Here is a 19,797-nt window from a genome sequence, read left to right as displayed (position 1 = left end):
AAAAGCTAAGAGCGATGTTTGGCTCTAATACCATGTTAAATATTAGTATTGATATATCATGTTAAATATGTTATAATAGATGTGAAAGTGAAAGCATAAAGTATATAATATAAGAAGATTACGTGGTTCAATCTAACACCCTACATCCACAGAGGAGCCCTAAAGGACTACATCTTTAAATATGAGAGTATAGTACAAATCCTATGTTACAAAAAATCATAACATGGTATATATAGTAGACTAAACCCTAAACTAACCATACATTAACTATGGTTAATAAAATTTTAGTACAAATAGAAAATTTGGCTTGCACTCATAGATGGATTGAGCTTAGGCCTATTACATTAGGCTAAAATATCTCTAATAGAATGAAAGAATGAGAGAGTTAATACAATAATTAGTCTTTAAGGAAATTTGAATTAAATAAAATTTTTCTTGGACTTTTTCTTTTTATTTGTAAGGACCTAATATATTGTTACGATGACCAAAGTTTGGCTACAAACATAATTGTAGCTTAAGGCTATAACTCTCATAAAAAAAATTAACATTACTATATGTTTTGAAAATCTAACCATTGAATTGTATGTTGTCTATGTTCTTAAAACACGTCAAATTTCATGCCAATCGGATGTTATTTACTATTTGATCTATAAACTTATTTTATATATATAATTTTAAACTACAAAAACTCAAAATTTAAACATTTGATTGATGACTATTGATCTTTAATCTTCTTGAAATTTTGCAAGTATGGAGAATATAAGAGGAAAATATAATTAATGGTGGATTTGTCAAAATTCATATCCAATAAAAAAAATATTGAATGGAATTGTAGGAATTGTAGCCTTATTCCACAACCAAATTTATTGTCAAAGTTGCCCCTCAAAAAAAAAAAAAAAAAAGTTTATTGTCAAAGTTTAATTATGTTAGGACTAAAAAAAATTTAGGGTGGTCACAAAGTTTTTTTAAGAATAAAAAAATCATAAAATTTTAAAATTGATACACATATATATATATATATATATATAATTTTTTTTTTTAAGGTCAGAGTGGTCCTGTGACCACCCTAGACAATGTGGAGCTGCCCTAACCATCAATCCGTTACACAGTAAAAACAGTTTTACAAATCTGTTATAACAATCTCCAGCTTGAGCTAATCCACAATTTATGATTCCATAATTATGGTTAGCTTGCCGAGATGAACTGACTTGATGTCGTTTAAGTAAAACAATTGTGTTTTGCCTTCCAGGAGTTAAGGACTTTTTTTTTTTTTTTTTTTTTTTTTTAAGTCAGGAGTTAAGGGCTTAAGTTATTTGAGAATTGATGATACAATGTCATTTTTAGTTTTTTCTTTCTTTCATTTGGCAAAATAATGTAATTTGGGTCTAATCTAAACATACACTTCTGGTTTTAATAGTGTCTATTCTTAGATCTCTCATTTATACAATTGACAATATTCATACACTTCTAATATATATATATATATATATATATAATCGAAACCTTTGAAACTCTCACAATTTTTCATGTCAGTATAATATTTAAATAAAATTATTTTTTTTAGTTCAAACTTAACCAGGAGTAAAACTCTATCTCTCTAATAAGTTTAACTTAAACTCAAATTCAAGTTCAACTTAAAATCAAACTCAAACATTGATAATCTATATAAAAACAAAAATTATGATAGGACTTAAAATAAATAAATAAAACTTTGAAAAAAGAGAGTCTCACGTTGATAATCGTGGGTTTGGTTTTTGGGTTGAAATTTCTACTAATTTTTTTTTTTTTTTTTATTTATTGTACAAGATAGATAAAGCATCTCTATTTTTTTGGAAAAAAAAAAAAAAAATCAAAGATGCAACCTATGTCTTCTAGCCGAGGGAACGATAAATTTTTATTTGGTATGTTATATATAAATTTGTTGGATTTGGTTTGGTTCTAAAGTAGAATTTGGGGATTCTATAAATTTTAAAGTTTTAAGTCTTGGGGTTTTTGGTATTTGCATCTCAATAGGTTGATCTTAATTCTTCACCTTAAATGCTTTTTATTTAGGTTCTTGTGATTTTTTGTTTTCTTATTAAAAGTTATATTTTTGGTTGATTAATTATTTTTTTGGATTAATTTCAATTAAATTTTTTTTTTCAAAATGTCTCTTTACTCATTGTTGGATTTTTTTTCAAAGTCAATAGTTTTTTTGTGCATCATACGGGTTAACAATTAGTTTTAATAGTGTCTATTCTTAGATCTCTCATTTATACAATCGGCAACATTTGTCTCAAAAAGTACAGTAAATAATCATGAATGAATGGTGATCATAAAATGGAATACACTGGTCCATATGTTGGGAAAGATAATCCATCATTCATATTTCAAATGCATGAGATAATCATTGCACAGTAATAAATTCATGGTACTCATATTAGACAACCAAAACTTAGCAATCATACTCCCATACGCCACAAGATCGATGATATTTTCATTGACACTTTTCTTGGAAGAAAAATGTATAATATTTTGAAACCTATATATTATTTTATTATGTCTCTCTACTTTCTCCGACCGTCTGTTGAACTACCAAAAAAAAAAAAAAAAAGATAAATCAATGTGATCTCTCGAAACCAAATGAGACTAGAAGAAACATGGGAATGAGCACCATTCCTATGAGATCTTTTGTCTCAAAGAGCCCACAAAAGGGCAGCCCGCTCTCTCTAACTCAGTTTCGGTTTAACATCATATATCAATCTGGAAAAAATTTAAATTGGTTGTAGTGCAGATTAAGAAAGCTGCTTTTCCATGCTGTGGCTATGGAGTTGGGGTCTGTCACCTCCTGAGAAAAGCGGAAGCAGTGCAATTTAAATTTCCCCAGTTTGCCCATTCATTTTTTCCCCAGTTTGCCCATTCATTTAAAATATTTATTCACATGCACCTGAATCATCCAAGCGAGATCAACATAATATACAGCAAGAACTACAACATGATAACTTAGGAATATAACTTGGGATATTGGTTTCTTCCAATATCCCAATGATAGTATTTGATATTTGTGTATTTTTAAAAACTTTATTCTTAATTAAATTGGTTTCTTTGTATTAATTCCTCAATGATCATGCCAAAAATCATGAAATAGTAAGCATGTTATTGACATGTTACTTGTCTTCCATACAAAATATGGTCATATTGCTACGAAGATTTTTCATATGCATAAAATATTTTAAATATATAATAAAAAGGTTTAAAAACTTATAAAATTTTAAATGGTGTTTATAGGGTTGATGGGTCCAAGAATATATGTTAGGCCTTGGGTCTTATCCGAGGACACTTAGTGGTTTAAGGACAGATAAACAGTAATAAATATGTGAAACTCAGAGCTCTGGGAGCGAGCTATGAACAGGAAGGCTGGGGAAGGTAGGCCGAGAAGGAGTATCTCCTCAGCTAAACTAAGCCGAGGGCAGAAAGTGTGTTTTGTCATCCAAAGCGACGTTCTAGGGAGTTCTGTTGATAAGGATATACATTGTGAATGTAAAGGACAAATAGGGAGCTGGGAAATATCTAAGGGAAAGTTGCTACTATCGCATTGAATGCTCTGCAGCTAACTCTCTAGCTGCATTAATGAGGAAGTGATAGCTAAATAATAGTTTTCAACCTTACAGCTACTCTCTAAAGATTTCAAGAAGGTGCTGATGTGATAAGGATCAACACCAACAATCTGCTTTACACATGGATGGCAGAGACGAAAGGAAAAAGGATTGTATAAAATAGAAGAGAGACCCAGAGAGAAAATGATCGAAGATCAAAAAATTAAGAGAGAAACATTATAGCTATAATAATTGTATTTGTAATCAACTTCAAGAGATATATACAAGAATTGATCTCCTCGAACTGTGCCAAGGACGATTTTTATTAGATACAACTAGTCCATTTACTTTTTTGTCACTTGGATCCACTGTAATTGTTATCCAACTCATTAGAACCTAGTTTTTCAACACACTCTCTACAAATTCATTGTATTGGGCTCTTAGGGCCTAGATCTTTTTAACTTTTGGGCTTAGGACTCAAATTGTGTCCTTACAATGTTAAATACTTCAATTCAACTTCAAACGTCATTTCAAACCTTACTTAAATTCACGGCCTATAATAATTGAGCCAAATTTAACTCTCCCCCAACACATTTTTGGGCATAAGGCAACAAATTTATAGTGAGCCTTCTCTTATTTTTTAAATATTAATTGAATAATATTTATATTTCGATATTTAAAAATATATTTTTCTAGCTTTTTTTAGATTTAAGATTACTATTAATTATGTTTTTGTGTCCAAGTTCTACTATTTTTTTTTTTAATTGGAAATATTGATAATCCACTTAATCTTTTTAGTGAAATAGTCGATCTTAAATATGATTTTATCAATTTTAATTTTGAATAACTTCTTTTTGCAAAATTAAATATAAAACGTATTGTTAGTTAATATTTTATAAACAATACATGCATTAGAAAAAAAATCTAGCATTTTTTATATATAATATAATATGTTATTGGACTATTTTTATCTATATATAAAATGTATTTTAAAACTTTTAATTCTAAAAATAAATCTAAACCATCATATCAAATAAATATTACTTTTGAAATGGTCATGGTTTCTTTTGAGTTTTGACGATGTTGGACTATAGTTTAAATATTGAACAATAGATTTCAATAATAAATTTATCTAGAAAACCGTTAATTCTAATTTTAGTTTTAATTTTTAGAGAGAGAGAGAGAGAGGATGAGTAAAATATTTTGGGCTTGGTAAATTTTTTATACCTAAGACAGATAAACAAGACAATTTATTGGCCAAGAGAAAAGGTCTTAAAGCAACCGCATCAATCTGGCCAAATTTTTCCGTTTATTTTACACAAAGAACCTACTTTTTCTATTTTACACTACTACTTTTCTAAAACACCCACGTCAGTTCATCTATTTTACAATCTATTCTATTTAAATAATAATATTTCTATAATATTTTATTATTATTTTATCCTTTTCTATTGTCCTTATCTTTTTCTTTTGTACTTATCCCATTTCATTTGATCTCATTTTTTCACTCTCATCTCCACTATTATTATTTTATCTTTTTCTATTGTCCTTATCTCTTTTTCTTTTGTACTTATCCCATTTCATTTTATCTCATTTTTTCACTCTCATCTCCACCCCTCTGCCGTTTATTGTCAAGACTCTCCATTTCATTTGATCTCATTTTTTCGCTCTCATGGTCAGATTATCTTCTACCACAAGAACCAATCTCCACCACAAGCACCGATCTCAAAGATTTGAAGAAATCCCTCTCTGTCGAAGCTTGCATGGTTGAATCTCTCTCATCTGATTCCAAGCATTCTGCCACCATTGAGTTTGTATTTTGATTTTGGGTTATGAGTTTTTAGTAGATGCTTTAATTTTAAGTTGATTTTTTGTGGATTTTGGGTAGATCAGGTTTGATTTTCATTGTATTTTGGGTTTTCGTTGTTTTAAAGGGTTTTGGTGGTGGTGGTGGTTGTTTTAACGGGTGATGGTGGTAGTGGTTGGGTGGTGATGGTTGGACGGTGTTCGGTGGATGGTGGGATCTGCGTCTTGGTGGTGGTACTCTTGCAGGTTCTGTGCGTCTATGTGGGTGTGTTTGTGTATCAAAGGAAGGAAGAAGAAGATGAGTTTGGGTTGATTTTGCAAATGGAGAAGATGGAGAAAAAAAAAGGAGCCAAATGTGAAATTAGTTAAATAATAGGATACACATATATATATATATACACGCACGGTTACTATAATAAATGTGTATATACACAATTTTAAAAGGACTGATGTGAAAGATTTTTAGAACAAAATGTGTAAATTATTTTACTTTTTGCATTTTGCAAACTTTTACATCCGTTGATGCGGATACTCTTAGCTAGGAGAGAGGCCTTACTTTTTTTTATTATTTTTTTGCAATACTTTTTTTTAAAACCTTTTTTTGCATTACTATAAAACAAATAAATATAATATATTCTATTAAGGGCTCTCTTCCAATTGAGGGCCTTTAGGTCATTGCCTAAATGGTCGTAGCTCCACTCTTTTGTACAATAGAAAGATTGCATTGCACACCAATCAGTTATAAGGCAATCAAAAACAACTATTAAGTGCGGCTATGCCCAAAAGGCATTGGAACAAACATGAAAGTTTGGTTTACAGCTAAAAGTATTTAGCTAATGTAGCAACCATACAAGCCAAATATATAAAGTTCTAGACAAACATTCTGCTATTACAACACTGAGAAAGGGGAAGCGTCCTCTCCCAAATCGCTAGGAACCAAAATTCTTTAATGGCTCATGCCTGAAAAGAAAGCAAGAGAGGGTTGTAACAAACATATAACGAAAGGAATAAGACAGGTGTAAGCATGAAACTTGCGTTCGCAACGATATCCCATTATTCAAAATCACTACGTTTTTGGAGAATAAAAATAGCAGCTTAAAGCCATTATATAATTTAATGCCACGGTCCATTCTATAAAATTCATGTACTTGCCTTGCTAGCAATATTATTGGAAAGCCAATCCAACCCCTCATAGAGACCCTCTCCAGAAGTTGCACATGTGCTCTGAATGTACCTGAAATGGACCACCATTTAGCATCACCTTATGTTTGGGTTAATTGTCATTTTCATCCTAAGTTTAATTTTTGTATTTTACTCCTTAAACTTGACGATCCTGTCAAGTTGGTCCTTCCATCCATTGCCATTAATAAAACTAATACTATCACAAGAAATACAACATCGTTCTACTAGACTTAACAATAATTTTATAGATGGCGATGGACAAAAGGACCATATTGTCAGGAACATCAGATTTTGAGAACTAAAGGGTGTGCTTTGAAATTCAATACAGTTATATCCATTTTGTAAAAATCTTGATGTGAATTTCAAGAAGAATTCCATTAAACTTTATTATTTAGTAGTTTGACTTGTTAGAAGTATGATGATGCTAAAAGAGTCACTCCTTTAGCTTCATTCAAAATTTCAGGAGAAAAAAAAAATTGGCATGATTGTCCCAAGGGAGAAAGAAATTCTTTTAGATCAGGTTGAGAGCACCATGTCAAATGAATAAGGGAAAGTCTACAAATCTAGTAGCCATGTCCATGGAGAACATTCAAGAAATGACCCCAAGTTGAGGCAGAAACGAGGAGAAAACATTACCAGTGGCGTTGGCGGAGAGAATGCAAGCCAAGCTTGTCAGTTATCTCTGCAGCATTCATTGCATTAGGCAGATCTTGTTTGTTGGCAAATACAAGCAAAACAGCCTCCCTGAGTTCATCCTGAAACAAGATTAACATTTGAATTAATAAACCTAGTACCAATATCAAACAATATTGCAAGCTTGAAATACTGTGAAGGATAAAACAGATACTTGGCCAAGAAAGCAATAATGAACTAGTTAAAGGAACTAGCTATACCACTTATCCTACTGATGCAAGAATCAGTAAATGGATGTTCATAGAACAGTTGCCACAGTGCCAGTTGATTTTGAAATTTACCGAAAGCAATCAAAGCACAAAACAACCCCAGATTTAACTTGGATGTTTTTATGCAAACTTATATCTGAATATAGCATCCTGTGAGTGAAATCCTAAACTACTACCAATGAACTTAATAAGAGTTGTATCATAGTATGCAGGAAGCAATTAAGATGTACTCTGACAATTGCATAAAGATTACATGGGTGACTTAAGGAAAGAATATATACAGCAAAGGAAACAACGCAAGTTAAAACTCAAAAACATACAAGAAAATTGGTAAGAGAAAAGATGGAACATCAGTATTTCTCTAAGCAAAGGGGATGTTATGTCACATATGTAAGTATAGAGTAGAGGAATGGAACCTGGTGAAATAACAATAAAGATGCAGGAAAAAGTAGTTTATATTCCAAAATGTGAATAAATACTTAAATAGCAAAAAAGCAATCTAGAACAGATTTAAGAATGTATACAAACCCAGCTCTATGTCAGTCCTTTTTTTGAGTAAAGCAGCAAAATGTCCGTCCAATTTAAGTTACACATAACGGAAGGAAACCAGGAGATCAAAGCATAACATGCAAAGCATAAGAGGAAGACATGAAAAGTGGTAATGTACCTCATTCAACATCCTATGCAACTCATCCCTTGCCTCAACAACACGATCCCTGTCATTGCTATCAACCACAAAAATAAGACCCTGAGTGTTTTGGAAGTAGTGCCTCCACAATGGACGGATCTGTTTAAAGAAATTATATCAATGAATCATCATCTAGTTACATAATTCTACAGTGGATATCCATTTATTTAGTTAACATATTACATGCACACACATTCTTAACCCCAGAGGATAGTACAATCAGTAGGAGACCACGCCTTATGAAGGTTCAGATCAATAGTTCGAAACCCTTCCCCTCCTCCTCTTGGCACCAAAAGCTCCACTTCTAAAATTCTATTTAAAATACAAACTGCTATGATAACATTCACACTCCCCCCTTCAATGTACAGTCTGTAACACATGTTGACATGACAAATGCCACAAATATGCAACATCAGTTTGAAATCAATAATCATATTTTGAAAGTACTTTTTTTTTTAAAATAATGTCACTCCATGTAACCCTATTTTACAATGTTGGTCCATTATCTGATAACTCATAACCTATAAATGCTCAGCCCATGTTGCAACATTTAAACTGTATATGATTGTTATTGCTAAAGGTAGCTGAGTAATTGTTTCCCACACTGCTCATGCATTGTTAAAAATCTGAAAATAATACCAATCTTGCAGACAATAATCAACTTTTTTTCATCAGGCAGACGCATTTGAAATTTGTCCCACATTGTTGATGGAAAAATAGCTTCATAGAAGGGCGGAACTAGGTGGACGGTTGGATGCCCTTCCCTTCCAAAATTTTGGAAAATCCATTAAAAAGTAATTTTTTATTCTTTTGACCCAAAAATTATGAGCAAATAATCTAAAAAATGAGAATGAAGCAATAAGTAAATTAAAGAGAATACAAATGTCCAATTTAAATTCTTTTTTGTTTAAAGTCTTTGGAGTACTTATTATTGTACAATTTTTCATTGAGTTTAAATAATCTTACATAAAAGGATTATATATAATTAAAGCCTATTATGTTAAATATTCTAGAACAGGAATTGAATCAAGAACCTTCTATGTGACATTAGTTTAGTCCTTTATTAACAAAGCATGAAAAGTTTCACTTACACATTTTAAGCAAACCCATAGATATACACGCAAATGTATGGATGCATGTACAAACGTATGTATATGTACATCATTACATGTGAGTGTGTGCATTAAACACAAAAGCATTTTTACTATCCATGAATAACAGAAAACAAGGAACAACTCAAAATATCAAACACACAAACACAGAGGGATGTTTGCACATGACATGACTTTTTCACAAACACGCAAACACAGAGGGATGTACCTTGTCTTGACCACCAACATCCCAAACGGTGAAACTGATGTTTTTATATTCCACTGTTTCCACATTAAATCCTGCAAAGAGAAAATCGTCCCATGATTAAGGTAAAAATTAATTCCATTTTAATTAACAGAATGTCAAAACTGCAATGAATTGGGAAAATCATCATTCAAATCATGATAGGGATTAAAAAAAATTAATTAATTCATCAAAAGTAATTAAGGTACACCTGGGACAATAAAAGTATTTCAACAAACCAAAATAAAGTTCCCAGGTGAGAGTAATTCATTCACAAAAATCAAGATTCCTAGATTGTAGTTATATAAAATTGAATACTAACATTTAAAATCAAATAAATACTCCAATTATCCTCCTGAAATTTGGAAATCTGCTACTAAGATGACTTAGTTTTAGTACAGCAGCGATGTACATAGCCTTCTAAGCTTCTAACTACCATTCATTCAAAATCTTTGTTATACACGACAGTTTATTGACATATAGAGCTTACATATACAAGATTCTGCTACAGTATTCACAAATTGTAACTAGGGTTGTAAATGAACAGAACAGCTAGAGCTCAACTCAGGGAAAAACTTATTTATATTTGTTTATTTAGCAAATGGGCCAAGCTCAAGCTTAAGTTTAGGCTTGACTGTTAAACAAACTGAGCTCAAACATAATGGATTTTAACCCATGACTTCACCCTCCAACTAGCTTTTGCAAGGGGAGAAGATGCCAATGACATGCTACAAAAGTTCCCATGAGACATAAAATAATCCTTATTTCAAATCTGCAAATTCACTTAGAGCACCATTAGTCCCACACACAGGCAAACAAGTAGTCCCATTCCATCCAAAGCAACATTTCATCTATTAAACAGTGCAAGGTCCACTGTCTTACCCATCATAAAGACTATATCCGAAAAGATCAAAAGACTTCTCAAAGAACAATATCTGAAAACAAAACAAGGCGAAAACCTTCTCTAAAAACCTTTTCTAATTTTACATTCTCTCTTTGATGAAGAACTACTTTTCCCAAAAACCACAACTAATAGGAAATGACAAATTTAATCATTTAAACCAAAACTCTCTCTTAACAAGTGGGCCATAACAGCATGGAATTTTTAACTTTAGATGGAATATAAAATGAAGGCACTGTCCAAAACTCAAGGCCACCTACTAGGACCACAACAAACTAAAAACTCATTCCAGACGCCTAACAACAACATCAAAGCAAAGCTTTAGTCCCAAAACATTAGGGCTGGCTATAGATCCTCAACACGCTAATCAGGGTTTGCCACACGTATGCTTCTTCGCCATTCTTTCAAATCGAAAACCATACTCTTTGTTACCTCCTTAATAAACATTGGAAAAGGCTTACATCTAGATCAGTCTGGAAAAAATTCCTCCAGACCAACGTGTACTTTTAGTCACAAGACCTATTTAATAAGTCATGTGACTAGTTTAAAAAGATACACGGAATGGTTTTACGAGTTGCCAAGTAACGTGTTGGCAGGAGATTCTGAATGCTCCAAACCCGTGAAAAATTTGTTCATTAACATTTAATTTCAAATCTTCCTATGCCTGTTTTTGTTCCCTTGACATGAACCAAATCAAACCCCAAAAGCCTAAGCTGATAAGAAACAATGAATTCAAATCATTTAACCGATACACCAAAAGCCTTGTAGCCCAACTGACACGTCTTAGTGTTTCCAACCGAAACGCTCAGGTTCAAATCCACATCCCCCAACTATCAAATTATCAAACAAAATCATTTAACCCTTATGCTAATACTTAGAGCCACGAAAGCAAATATATATATATATATATATATATATAATTCGAATACATAAACAGCAAGGTAATTAGTAAACTGGGAATAATTACCAATGGTAGGGATGGTAGTAACGATTTCACCGAGCTTGAGCTTGTATAAAATGGTAGTTTTACCAGCAGCATCGAGACCTACCATCAGAATTCTCATTTCTCTCTTCGCAAAAAGCTTGCTAAACAGCTTCGTAAATGTCAGCCCCATTTTTAAGCAACCTCACAGTACCGAACCTGATTAACTATTCAGAAAAAATAAAAATAAAAAAGCCCTAATCAATTCAAATATTCATAATCACAAAAATTACAGAAAAAGATTCGAACTGAGATCAGATTAGTTAAAATTCAACTATGCGATGAAATTAAATCGAAATAAACGAACAATTTTGAAAAAAAAAAAAAAAATTGTATAAAAAAAAAGAGATCTCAGAAACAACAGGATCGTTTAATTGAACTTAAACGAATAAGTAGTTCTAAAAATTTTACCTACGATTATTTGATGGATCTATCAATTAAGATCTGCGATGGGATTTTAGAGAGAGAGAGAGAGATGACCTGTGAAAGATTGGAGGAAGGAAAGAAGGAAGGAAGGAGAGGAGAGGAGAGCCGCGATATTTTGTTTTTTGAGTGACGTGAATGAAGTTGCGTTATTTAACAGCTGAATTTTTTGGGCGCAGTAAAAAATTTGATTTTTTGTGTGTGTGTGTGTGTGTGTGTGTGTGTGTGTGTGGAGGTGTGAAAAGCGGACGACGTCGTTTTGTGAAGTCTGTGGAATGGGTAAAATGTTAGGGCCTGTTTGGTTAGTTGAAAAAGTGCAATGTTCTGTATTCATTTTCAGTTTTCTGTGAGATCCACCACTAAAAATTTGGTTTGGTTTTAGAATTTGTACTTAGTTTTCATTTTCAGTATTCTAAAAGTTATATTTGAATACAAAAAATGAAAACAATTGTTCAGTATTTTCGTTTTCTATAAATATGAATACATTGGCATATTCGTAAATATTGTGAAAACACAAAATTACTTTTTTTTGAGTGATGTGAGTGTGTGTAAGTGAGAAAATTTTTATGTATTCGCACTATCAAATGTGAAAAGTGATTTTTTTTTTTTTGAATTTGAATATAGAATAGAGAAAATGAAAAGTGAATACACTACTTTTTGAAACTAAATAAGATTTTACCGATTTTCTATTTTCTATTTTATATTTTATATATAGTAATAGCATTGATGTTCTTATATTTCAATGGGTTCTATATTTCATTTTTGGGACAATAATGTAAAATTATATGGGCTCCTTACAATTTATGAGCATCTTCTTCTCCAAAAAAAAAAAATTTACGAGCATCTTCTTTCTTTTTATTTGTTTTTTAAAGATTTTAAAAAAGACCTACCTTAACATGATCTCATCTTTACTTTACCTAAAGAATTTATAACAAATTCATGTTAATTGTATTACAAATTTTATTATATAATTCATAAAAATTAATGTGTCAAATTTTTAAAACAAAACAATAAATTAATTAAAAATTATTTATTATGTTACCAATGTGATATTTATTATACTTTTGCAAATCTTTAACATTTTTCTTGAGTTATTTCAATTTTCAAGCTTTTTGTCCTAAATTTATTTGATGACTATGATGCAGATATAGTGATAATTATTCTTATGTAGAGCATATATAATTAGTTAGTCTTTTTATTAAACATCTTTGATGTTTCATGAGCTGAATCATCTTGATGAACTTTCAGTGATTTTTATTTTTAAATAATACCCATGTTAATTAACTTCATATGGTCTCTAACACATACACAAAGCTTCACAAATTTAATTAATTACATGGGCCCTTTGCAATTTATTAACGTCTTTTTTCTTTTTATTTGATCTTATCTTAACTTATATAAACAATTCATAACATATGGAAGTTGAGAGTATTACAAAAATGTTACAATATAATCATTATAAATTAATGTGTCAATTTTTAAATACAAAACAAACAATTAGTTAAGAATTTTTTTTTCAAACCCACAACCTCTTGGCACATGGTTTAAAGCCATGGTTTTTTATTTTTTATTTTATTTTTTTTATACAAGATAGAATTTCTAGTTCTTCAAATAAAGATAAAATTTCTACTTTAAGTTAATCTAAATTAATCTAAATATATATATATATATGTATATAAAACTTCCGCTTAAAAACTTAAACCCGACTCTTATCTCCGACATTTCACAAATATAAACACTTATAGATGCTATTTTATTTTTCATTTACACATATTCTTTCACTAATATATATAGTGCCTGTCTCTTACAGTCTCACAGTCTCACACACCTTGCTAGTTTTGTGGGCATGGCTTGCAAGACTTGGCTCCACTCATTTTCTTTCGTTCCCATTCTCCATCGCCGCTCCTCCACTCTTCCCGCCATGTCTCACCTTCTCACCCGCTCATCCCAATCCGGTCGGCTATTTTCCTCCTCCGCGAACCGGCCATCACCACCACGACCACCACCAACAACTCCGGTCCACGCGCAAGCCAAGCGCGGCTTCTCATCCAAAAACGACGACGTCGCCGTAGCTACTCGTAAGCGCGCGCACACTCTCTCTCTGAATCTGATTTCGTAATTAATTAATACTGAATATGTTTGTGTTTTTGTTGTTGTTTATTTTGAATTAGCTGAGGATGTTCGGTTTGAAGCGCCATTGAAAATAGTGGAATATCCAGACCCTATTCTGAGGGCGAAGAACAAGCGAATCGATTCGTTCGACGATAATTTGCAGAAACTCGTCCACGAAATGTTCGACGTTATGTATAAGTAACTTCTCTTATCCCAATCCACTTCTTTATTTGTTGTAAATTAATAATATATGTTTCATTCCCGTCTCTCCCATCTATAATGTTACAGTTTTGCAATGCTCACCAGTCAGCACTGTCACTATTTTTATTATTATGTACCAATCATAAATAAAATTCCAACTTAGAAATAGGGTGCCTTTTGTATAAGCGGTTGGAAAACGGTGTTTTGAGTTTAAAATGAGCGTTTGTAATAAAAGCTACAAGGAGTTATGGTTGCAAATTAGAGTTTTGAGTTTTAAAAAGGTAATAATGCTCATTTAAGCTTCCAAAATGCCTAACTAAACGGACTCATTTTCATGAAAAAAACAATTGAGAAATTTTTTTGTGTCACTTGACTTATTGATTTTAAAAGAACCCATTTTTTATCAATAGGCATAGGAGGAAAAAAGGTGAAGGGGATAATATTATGATTGTCCTAGAGAAAGTGCTTCTTATTTCATTGGAGTAATGCTCCAGACACAACAATTGAGTTAGCAAGCTTTTGCTGGTTCTCATTTGGGCTCCATTGAGATCACTTTTTTTTTTTTTTTTTAATTTTTACCACCATTAACAACTTTCACCTCCACTGTTGTGAAATTTTAACAGTATTCTAGGCCATGTCACCATTTCATTGTCACCTCGGCAGTTGTGAAATTGATTTCATTGCTGTTAAGCTTATTCTATGCCATGTCAGCATTTGGTCTGGCATACAACAACAACAACAAAACCTTTAGTCCCAAGATTTTCGTCTGGCATTTACTTAACTATTTTAACAGTGGACGGATGTAAGGGTGAAATTGATAATTTTTTTTAAAGGAGAGAATTGTAACTTTTTAAATTTGAAAGATGTAAATCAAAGCTAAAATTTAAGGACTAAACAATCATTTTGGCCTTATTTTAATATTTAGTGATTTTTTATGGTCGTGTACTATAAGCCTGCTACGGTTAAATCTTTGATGTGTGTTCAAAGTCCATGTTTGACAACTACATTGAGTATCGCTTCATTAGTGAAGATGAAACCTTAATGAATTGGCACTGGCCAAAAGCTTTGCTTTTTTATTTTTATTTTTTAATTGGTAAGTTACATATGCACCCAATGTGCTGTAACTCATTGGAAGCCAAAAACTTTGCTTTGAGAGTATTTATTTAATATTTTTCATGAAGGTAATTAAAAGATGTAGGTATAAAAATTTAGAAGGGTTCATATTGCTTTCCTCATTCATATTTATTGGCTGAAATCCTCTTGCAACCTGTGAAGAAGAGTAAAAAATTGAAATTTGCTTGACTTACCACTCAATGGTGCTGTTGTAAATCTCACTTAATGATTCTCGGCATTGGCCTCATCCTTTCTGGGGGTGGCTACTCTAATCCAATTTCACCTTTTGGATCTCTTTGTAGCTTATAATTTTGGTGAACTGTATACTAAAATTGTTGTTAGTAATCTTTTGAAACACCAAATCAAATCTTTAGTTTTGGAGACTTGTTTAATTAATCTGAAGTGAAGTATTGCTGTCCCTTTTGTAGTTTTCCACTTACCATGAAGCATTTCAAAATTCTGTGCATTATTTATTTATTTTTTTTCTATTGTTTGTTTGCTATTATATTCTTTACAACCTCTTCTTAATACCGAGCTGGTCATGAGGTTCAATAAACTCATTCACTGATACAGTTTACTGTGTTCGAATTGAATGGTTCTGTGATTAGGTTTTATAGAATATAGAGTTAGATTCTTATGAACAATCCTTGCTATTTACAGGAGTGTGAACAATACTTGTTGGCTTCCTTTTCCGCAGAACTGATGGCATTGGCCTCTCAGCACCTCAAGTAGGAATAAATGTTCAACTCATGGTGTTTAATCCTGTTGGAGAACGTGGTGAAGGAGAGGAAATTGTTCTTGTAAATCCAAGAGTGTACAAATATTCCAAGAAAATGGTGCTTTTTAATGAAGGTTGCCTGTCCTTCCCAGGGATTTATGCTGATGTTGTGGTATTCAAAGCTGATTGATTCCTTATTATCTCCTTTTTGGTTTCATTTACATTTTGAGTACTCTGTAGGACATGGCCACTTTAAATAAGCAATTTTATTTGGTGCATATTAATACCTTTTTCCAATTCAGCAATAATTCACTTATGGTCTTCTCATAAGTCTTAACTTCATTGTTGACTGGGTTTATAAATATTTGGAATGTGCAAGAGAATATTTTTTTTAATATATATTGGTAAATTACACATGCACCGAATTAGTAATGAAACCCATGACCTCACCCATCACCTAGAACTTTTAAGGGAGGAGATGCCTGTTGAGCTAGAGCTCATTGGCAATGTGCAAGAGAATCATGAATGCATGTGTAGAAGTTATTGAATGTTTTGTTTGTGAATTCATTTTTGTAGGGGCTTAGCTTGAATTGCTCGCTGACTTTGTGTATTTTACTCCTGGCTGCTTCCTCATTTCTTGTTGGTAATAAAAATTAAAAATAAAATTATGAGTTCATATGATCTTTCTCTAAAATACTAAGATATCATTAGGTATTCATTAATAAAAGCCAAGCTGGATCCTCTGAATTTTTTCAAGTTTTCTTAAGATTTCCTGCCTAAAGCTTCTTGAGCTCATTGGCGTCACTTGAATTCTTGTCATGAGCTCAAATCAGAAAGAATATGTTGTAATGCTCTCCATACAAGTTTTTACACTGTTGATTTTTTTTTTTTTTTGGATTGGTAAATTACATATGCACCATACTTACAATGTCTGTCATGTTTGTACTTGCAGAGACCAGAAACTGTGAAGATTGACGCACGGGACATTAAAGGAGCAAGGTTTACTGTCAGCTTGTCTGATCTTCCTGCACGAGTGTTCCAGCATGAATTTGACCATTTGCAGGTCTGTCCTCCATTTTGATTCTAATTTAGTATTTCTGGTAATACAACAAAAATCTTGTCCCTTGAAACTTGAAGGAAGGTGTAAATTTTACAGTTTTAGAAGCTAAATCCTATGGTCCAAATGAATCTAAATTTTAAATTAACCTGGAATGTGGACTCACTAGTTAATATGACATACCACTTTTAACCTTCCCCAGATCTTAATAGAATCAGAGGTTCCTATGAATGCAATAGAATCAAAGATAAGAATAAGTTAGAACTTCATAAGATGCATATGAATGTGAGTCCACTCTTTTCATTCAAAACAAGGGGAAAAAAAGAAACAAAAATGATGCATGAAATTATGAGTGTTCTATTCATTTCAAGTAATTAGTACTATGAAAAAAATAGACAAGGGAATGGAACTACTAATTTCCATCTCGTATTTCTTAATTTGTAATACCAATTGCTTGTTTTTTTTTCCCACAAAGACTTCAAACCTTTTAGCTTTTGATCTGTCATCATCATTTGAAGGAAGAAGGATTCTAATAGTGTACCAGGTTTTAAAACAGATGCTTGGGTTAGGCCATTAGGGTACTGTCAAATCAAGGAAATGGAAACTCTTTGAGATGTAATATCCTTATTATTAGGTGGAGGCATCTGCTTAAATGCCATGAATCTCAGAAAACTTGCTATGTTGCCTTGAGCCATTTATATAACGAGCTTTAGCAAGGCAATTTATTGATGCAATCATCTTCTTTGGTTTATTCCTCATGGTCCATTTTGTTCTTTGTAAAAAGGTTCCTATCATTTCATAAACACACTTTTTTGTGACTTTAATTCTGTATAAGGAACCTGAAACAACACCAAGAATCCAATTCAAACAAGAATGAACATTTATGTCTCACTTTTCTACTGTTGTGATGGCTAAGTATTATAAAAATAAAATTAATCAGATGAAACCTGATAGTCTACAGATTTTTATGGAGGAAGTGAAACAAAATGCCAGGGCTGTAGAAGTGCAGAAGCCTGTTTAAATAGGAGACAAGCGGTGCAATAACCTTATAAGGTGATTGGAAATAAAAATCATAATTTCAAGAGCTTGGTTAAAAAGGAAATCAATCTGGCTTTTAGAGCTGGCTCTAAATGTTGAATATAAAAGGCCAGTGAGCTATAGCTCAACTGACACTTCCTCCTCCCATAATAATGGGATGAAGGGTGAGGTTTTGGGTTTAAGAACCACAAAGTTCATGTGTAACTTACTTATAAATAAAATGTTAAATATAAAGGACAAGAATCCACTTTATAAAATTGAGCTGCATAACAGGCCTGTTCCAATATTTCATAGTGAAAGGACCTATATTATTAGTAACATGGTCTGTTCAATGTAGGCAAACCATTTTGTCTAGGTTTGTGCAGATATGACATATTTCCTTGTATTGTCATTCTTAACACAGCAATATAATGCATTTTGCATATGGTGAAACAATTTAGATTGAACCTTTCCAAAGGAGCATTCATCTATGTTAATGCCTATAAATACTTAAGGGTTTGATTTTTCAGGGCCCAGTTTTATGTTTCACCTGTAATTCTTTCTTATAAGATGACTTGAATTTGCAGGGTATTCTATTCTTTGATAGAATGAGTGATGAAGTTCTTGATAGTATTCGCACAGAGCTACAGGTAAGCAAGCATGCCTATAAATCTCATGTTTTCTGATCTCAGAAGAATAGTTTCCCTGCTCCCTTGAAACTGTATACCACGATGATGCTTAGAACCTTTTGTTTTCATTGGAAAGTATACCTATTGATAAAGGTGAACCAGCAATGAGCAGTGACAACTGCTCTTTGCTTGTATCTGATACACCATCCTTGTTAGATGGCATCAAGAAATTTATTGAACTCAAGCATCATGGGCATTACTAGCCGATCTTTTGGGTGACTAAATGTGTACAAAAAATTGTTGAAAGCTTTGCTTTTGGTGCAAATTGAAATGTTTTTGAGATTGTTTTGGTCTGCCTTATGTTTTCGGTGATTGTAGTGTAGATTTTCCCTGTGTATTAACAGGATCCTGTCTTTGCAATGGAAAAGGAATATGTTCATTTTGTTTAGGTAATTATGACAGGCTCTAGAAAAGAAGTACGAGGAGAAGACAGGATTGGCAAGCCCTGAAAGAATAGAAACCCGCCAAAGGAAGAAGGCTGCTGCTGGTTTTGGAAAATCTTGAACATGCTGGCTTCCATGGACATATTTGGTTTCCATATTCCATATTGATAATTCTTAATCTTGTTTGTTTCCATTTGTAATATTTTTAACTGTTCTTTTGGTTGCTTATCATATGGGAAAGCTGAGTATTAGGCATGATGCTGACTGTATTATACGTTGCAGTGCTCTTCCATTCAAGGAGATGGCAGGGAATGTTTGATAGGTTTTCTTGTAATGCAGAAATTAGAGTTTTCAATTTGATTTTCTCAGAAGGCTTCACTCTATTGTCCCATGTTGTATTATTATTTTGGTTGTAGAGCATGCAGGTCTGCTTTAATGTTTCAAAATGTCAATTTCTACTGGTTTATTTGATATCAAGCAAATTTCGGTCACTGCAAGACATTTGAAGTCAGTGTCATTGGCTTCTTCTTCTTCTTTTTTTTCTTTTTTTTTTTTAATTTTATTTTATTAATATCTTCAAAAAAAAGTTGGGAAATTGGAGAAAAGTAATATCTTTGTTTTAAAAAAGTTGAAAGTCTTTCTTAGGAGAAAAAAGAAAGAAACGAAAGAATAATAGAAGAAAATGGGCAGAAGAAACGAAATTGTGTCTACTT

The 19,797-nt window shown here is 32.2% G+C and overlaps 2 protein-coding genes across 5 annotated transcripts; one reads left to right on the top strand and one right to left on the bottom strand.

Moving 5' to 3' along the window:
- Window positions 1-6,091: 6,091 nt before the first annotated feature.
- Window positions 6,092-11,958, bottom strand: LOC115976637 (ADP-ribosylation factor 1-like). 4 transcript variants are annotated; one of them, XM_031098061.1, is made up of 7 exons: window positions 11,783-11,930; window positions 11,357-11,538; window positions 9,474-9,544; window positions 8,133-8,252; window positions 7,200-7,318; window positions 6,534-6,615; window positions 6,092-6,341 (listed from the first exon to the last, which is right to left on the bottom strand). In XM_031098061.1, the coding sequence occupies exons 2-7, from the start codon at window positions 11,502-11,504 to the stop codon at window positions 6,336-6,338; spliced, it is 546 nt and encodes a 181-aa protein (XP_030953921.1). In that variant the 5' UTR covers window positions 11,505-11,538; window positions 11,783-11,930; the 3' UTR covers window positions 6,092-6,335. The 4 variants fall into 4 exon arrangements, with proteins under 4 accessions (XP_030953921.1, XP_030953922.1, XP_030953919.1 ...); XM_031098062.1 differs by having other exon boundaries at window positions 6,104-6,341; window positions 11,852-11,957; XM_031098059.1 differs by lacking the exon at window positions 6,092-6,341 and having other exon boundaries at window positions 6,507-6,615; window positions 11,783-11,915.
- A 1,638-nt stretch (window positions 11,959-13,596) lies between these two features.
- On the top strand, window positions 13,597-19,575 carry LOC115976636 (peptide deformylase 1B, chloroplastic/mitochondrial). The gene is made up of 6 exons (XM_031098058.1): window positions 13,597-13,872; window positions 13,966-14,104; window positions 15,918-16,110; window positions 16,891-17,001; window positions 18,600-18,662; window positions 19,104-19,575. Exons 1-6 carry the CDS (start codon window positions 13,641-13,643, stop codon window positions 19,203-19,205), a joined length of 840 nt encoding a protein of 279 aa, XP_030953918.1. The 5' UTR covers window positions 13,597-13,640; the 3' UTR covers window positions 19,206-19,575.
- Window positions 19,576-19,797: the final 222 nt, after the last annotated feature.

The sequence above is a fragment of the Quercus lobata genome, chromosome 2 (genome assembly GCF_001633185.2).
Source record: "Quercus lobata isolate SW786 chromosome 2, ValleyOak3.0 Primary Assembly, whole genome shotgun sequence".
Classification (NCBI taxonomy): domain Eukaryota; kingdom Viridiplantae; phylum Streptophyta; class Magnoliopsida; order Fagales; family Fagaceae; genus Quercus; species Quercus lobata.
The sequence above is the reverse complement of the archived record's forward strand: the minus strand, read 5'-3'. Positions and strand labels throughout refer to the sequence as shown.

What these genes read in the sequence shown, in the direction of transcription:
- LOC115976637 (XM_031098060.1), bottom strand. Translation starts at nt 11,504, where the DNA reads ATGGGGCTGACATTTACGAAGCTGTTTAGCAAGCTTTTTGCGAAGAGA. An exon ending in TGCATAGGATGTTGAATGAG is followed by an intron (nt 7,319 to 8,132) that starts GTACATTACCAC and finishes ATCTTGTTTCAG; the next exon opens with GATGAACTCAGGGAGGCTGT. An exon ending in TCTCTCCGCCAACGCCACTG is followed by an intron (nt 6,616 to 7,199) that starts GTAATGTTTTCT and finishes GGTCCATTTCAG; the next exon opens with GTACATTCAGAGCACATGTG.
- LOC115976636 (XM_031098058.1), top strand. Translation starts at nt 13,641, where the DNA reads ATGGCTTGCAAGACTTGGCTCCACTCATTTTCTTTCGTTCCCATTCTC. An exon ending in ATGTTCGACGTTATGTATAA is followed by an intron (nt 14,105 to 15,917) that starts GTAACTTCTCTT and finishes CCTTTTCCGCAG; the next exon opens with AACTGATGGCATTGGCCTCT. An exon ending in GGATTTATGCTGATGTTGTG is followed by an intron (nt 16,111 to 16,890) that starts GTATTCAAAGCT and finishes TTGTACTTGCAG; the next exon opens with AGACCAGAAACTGTGAAGAT.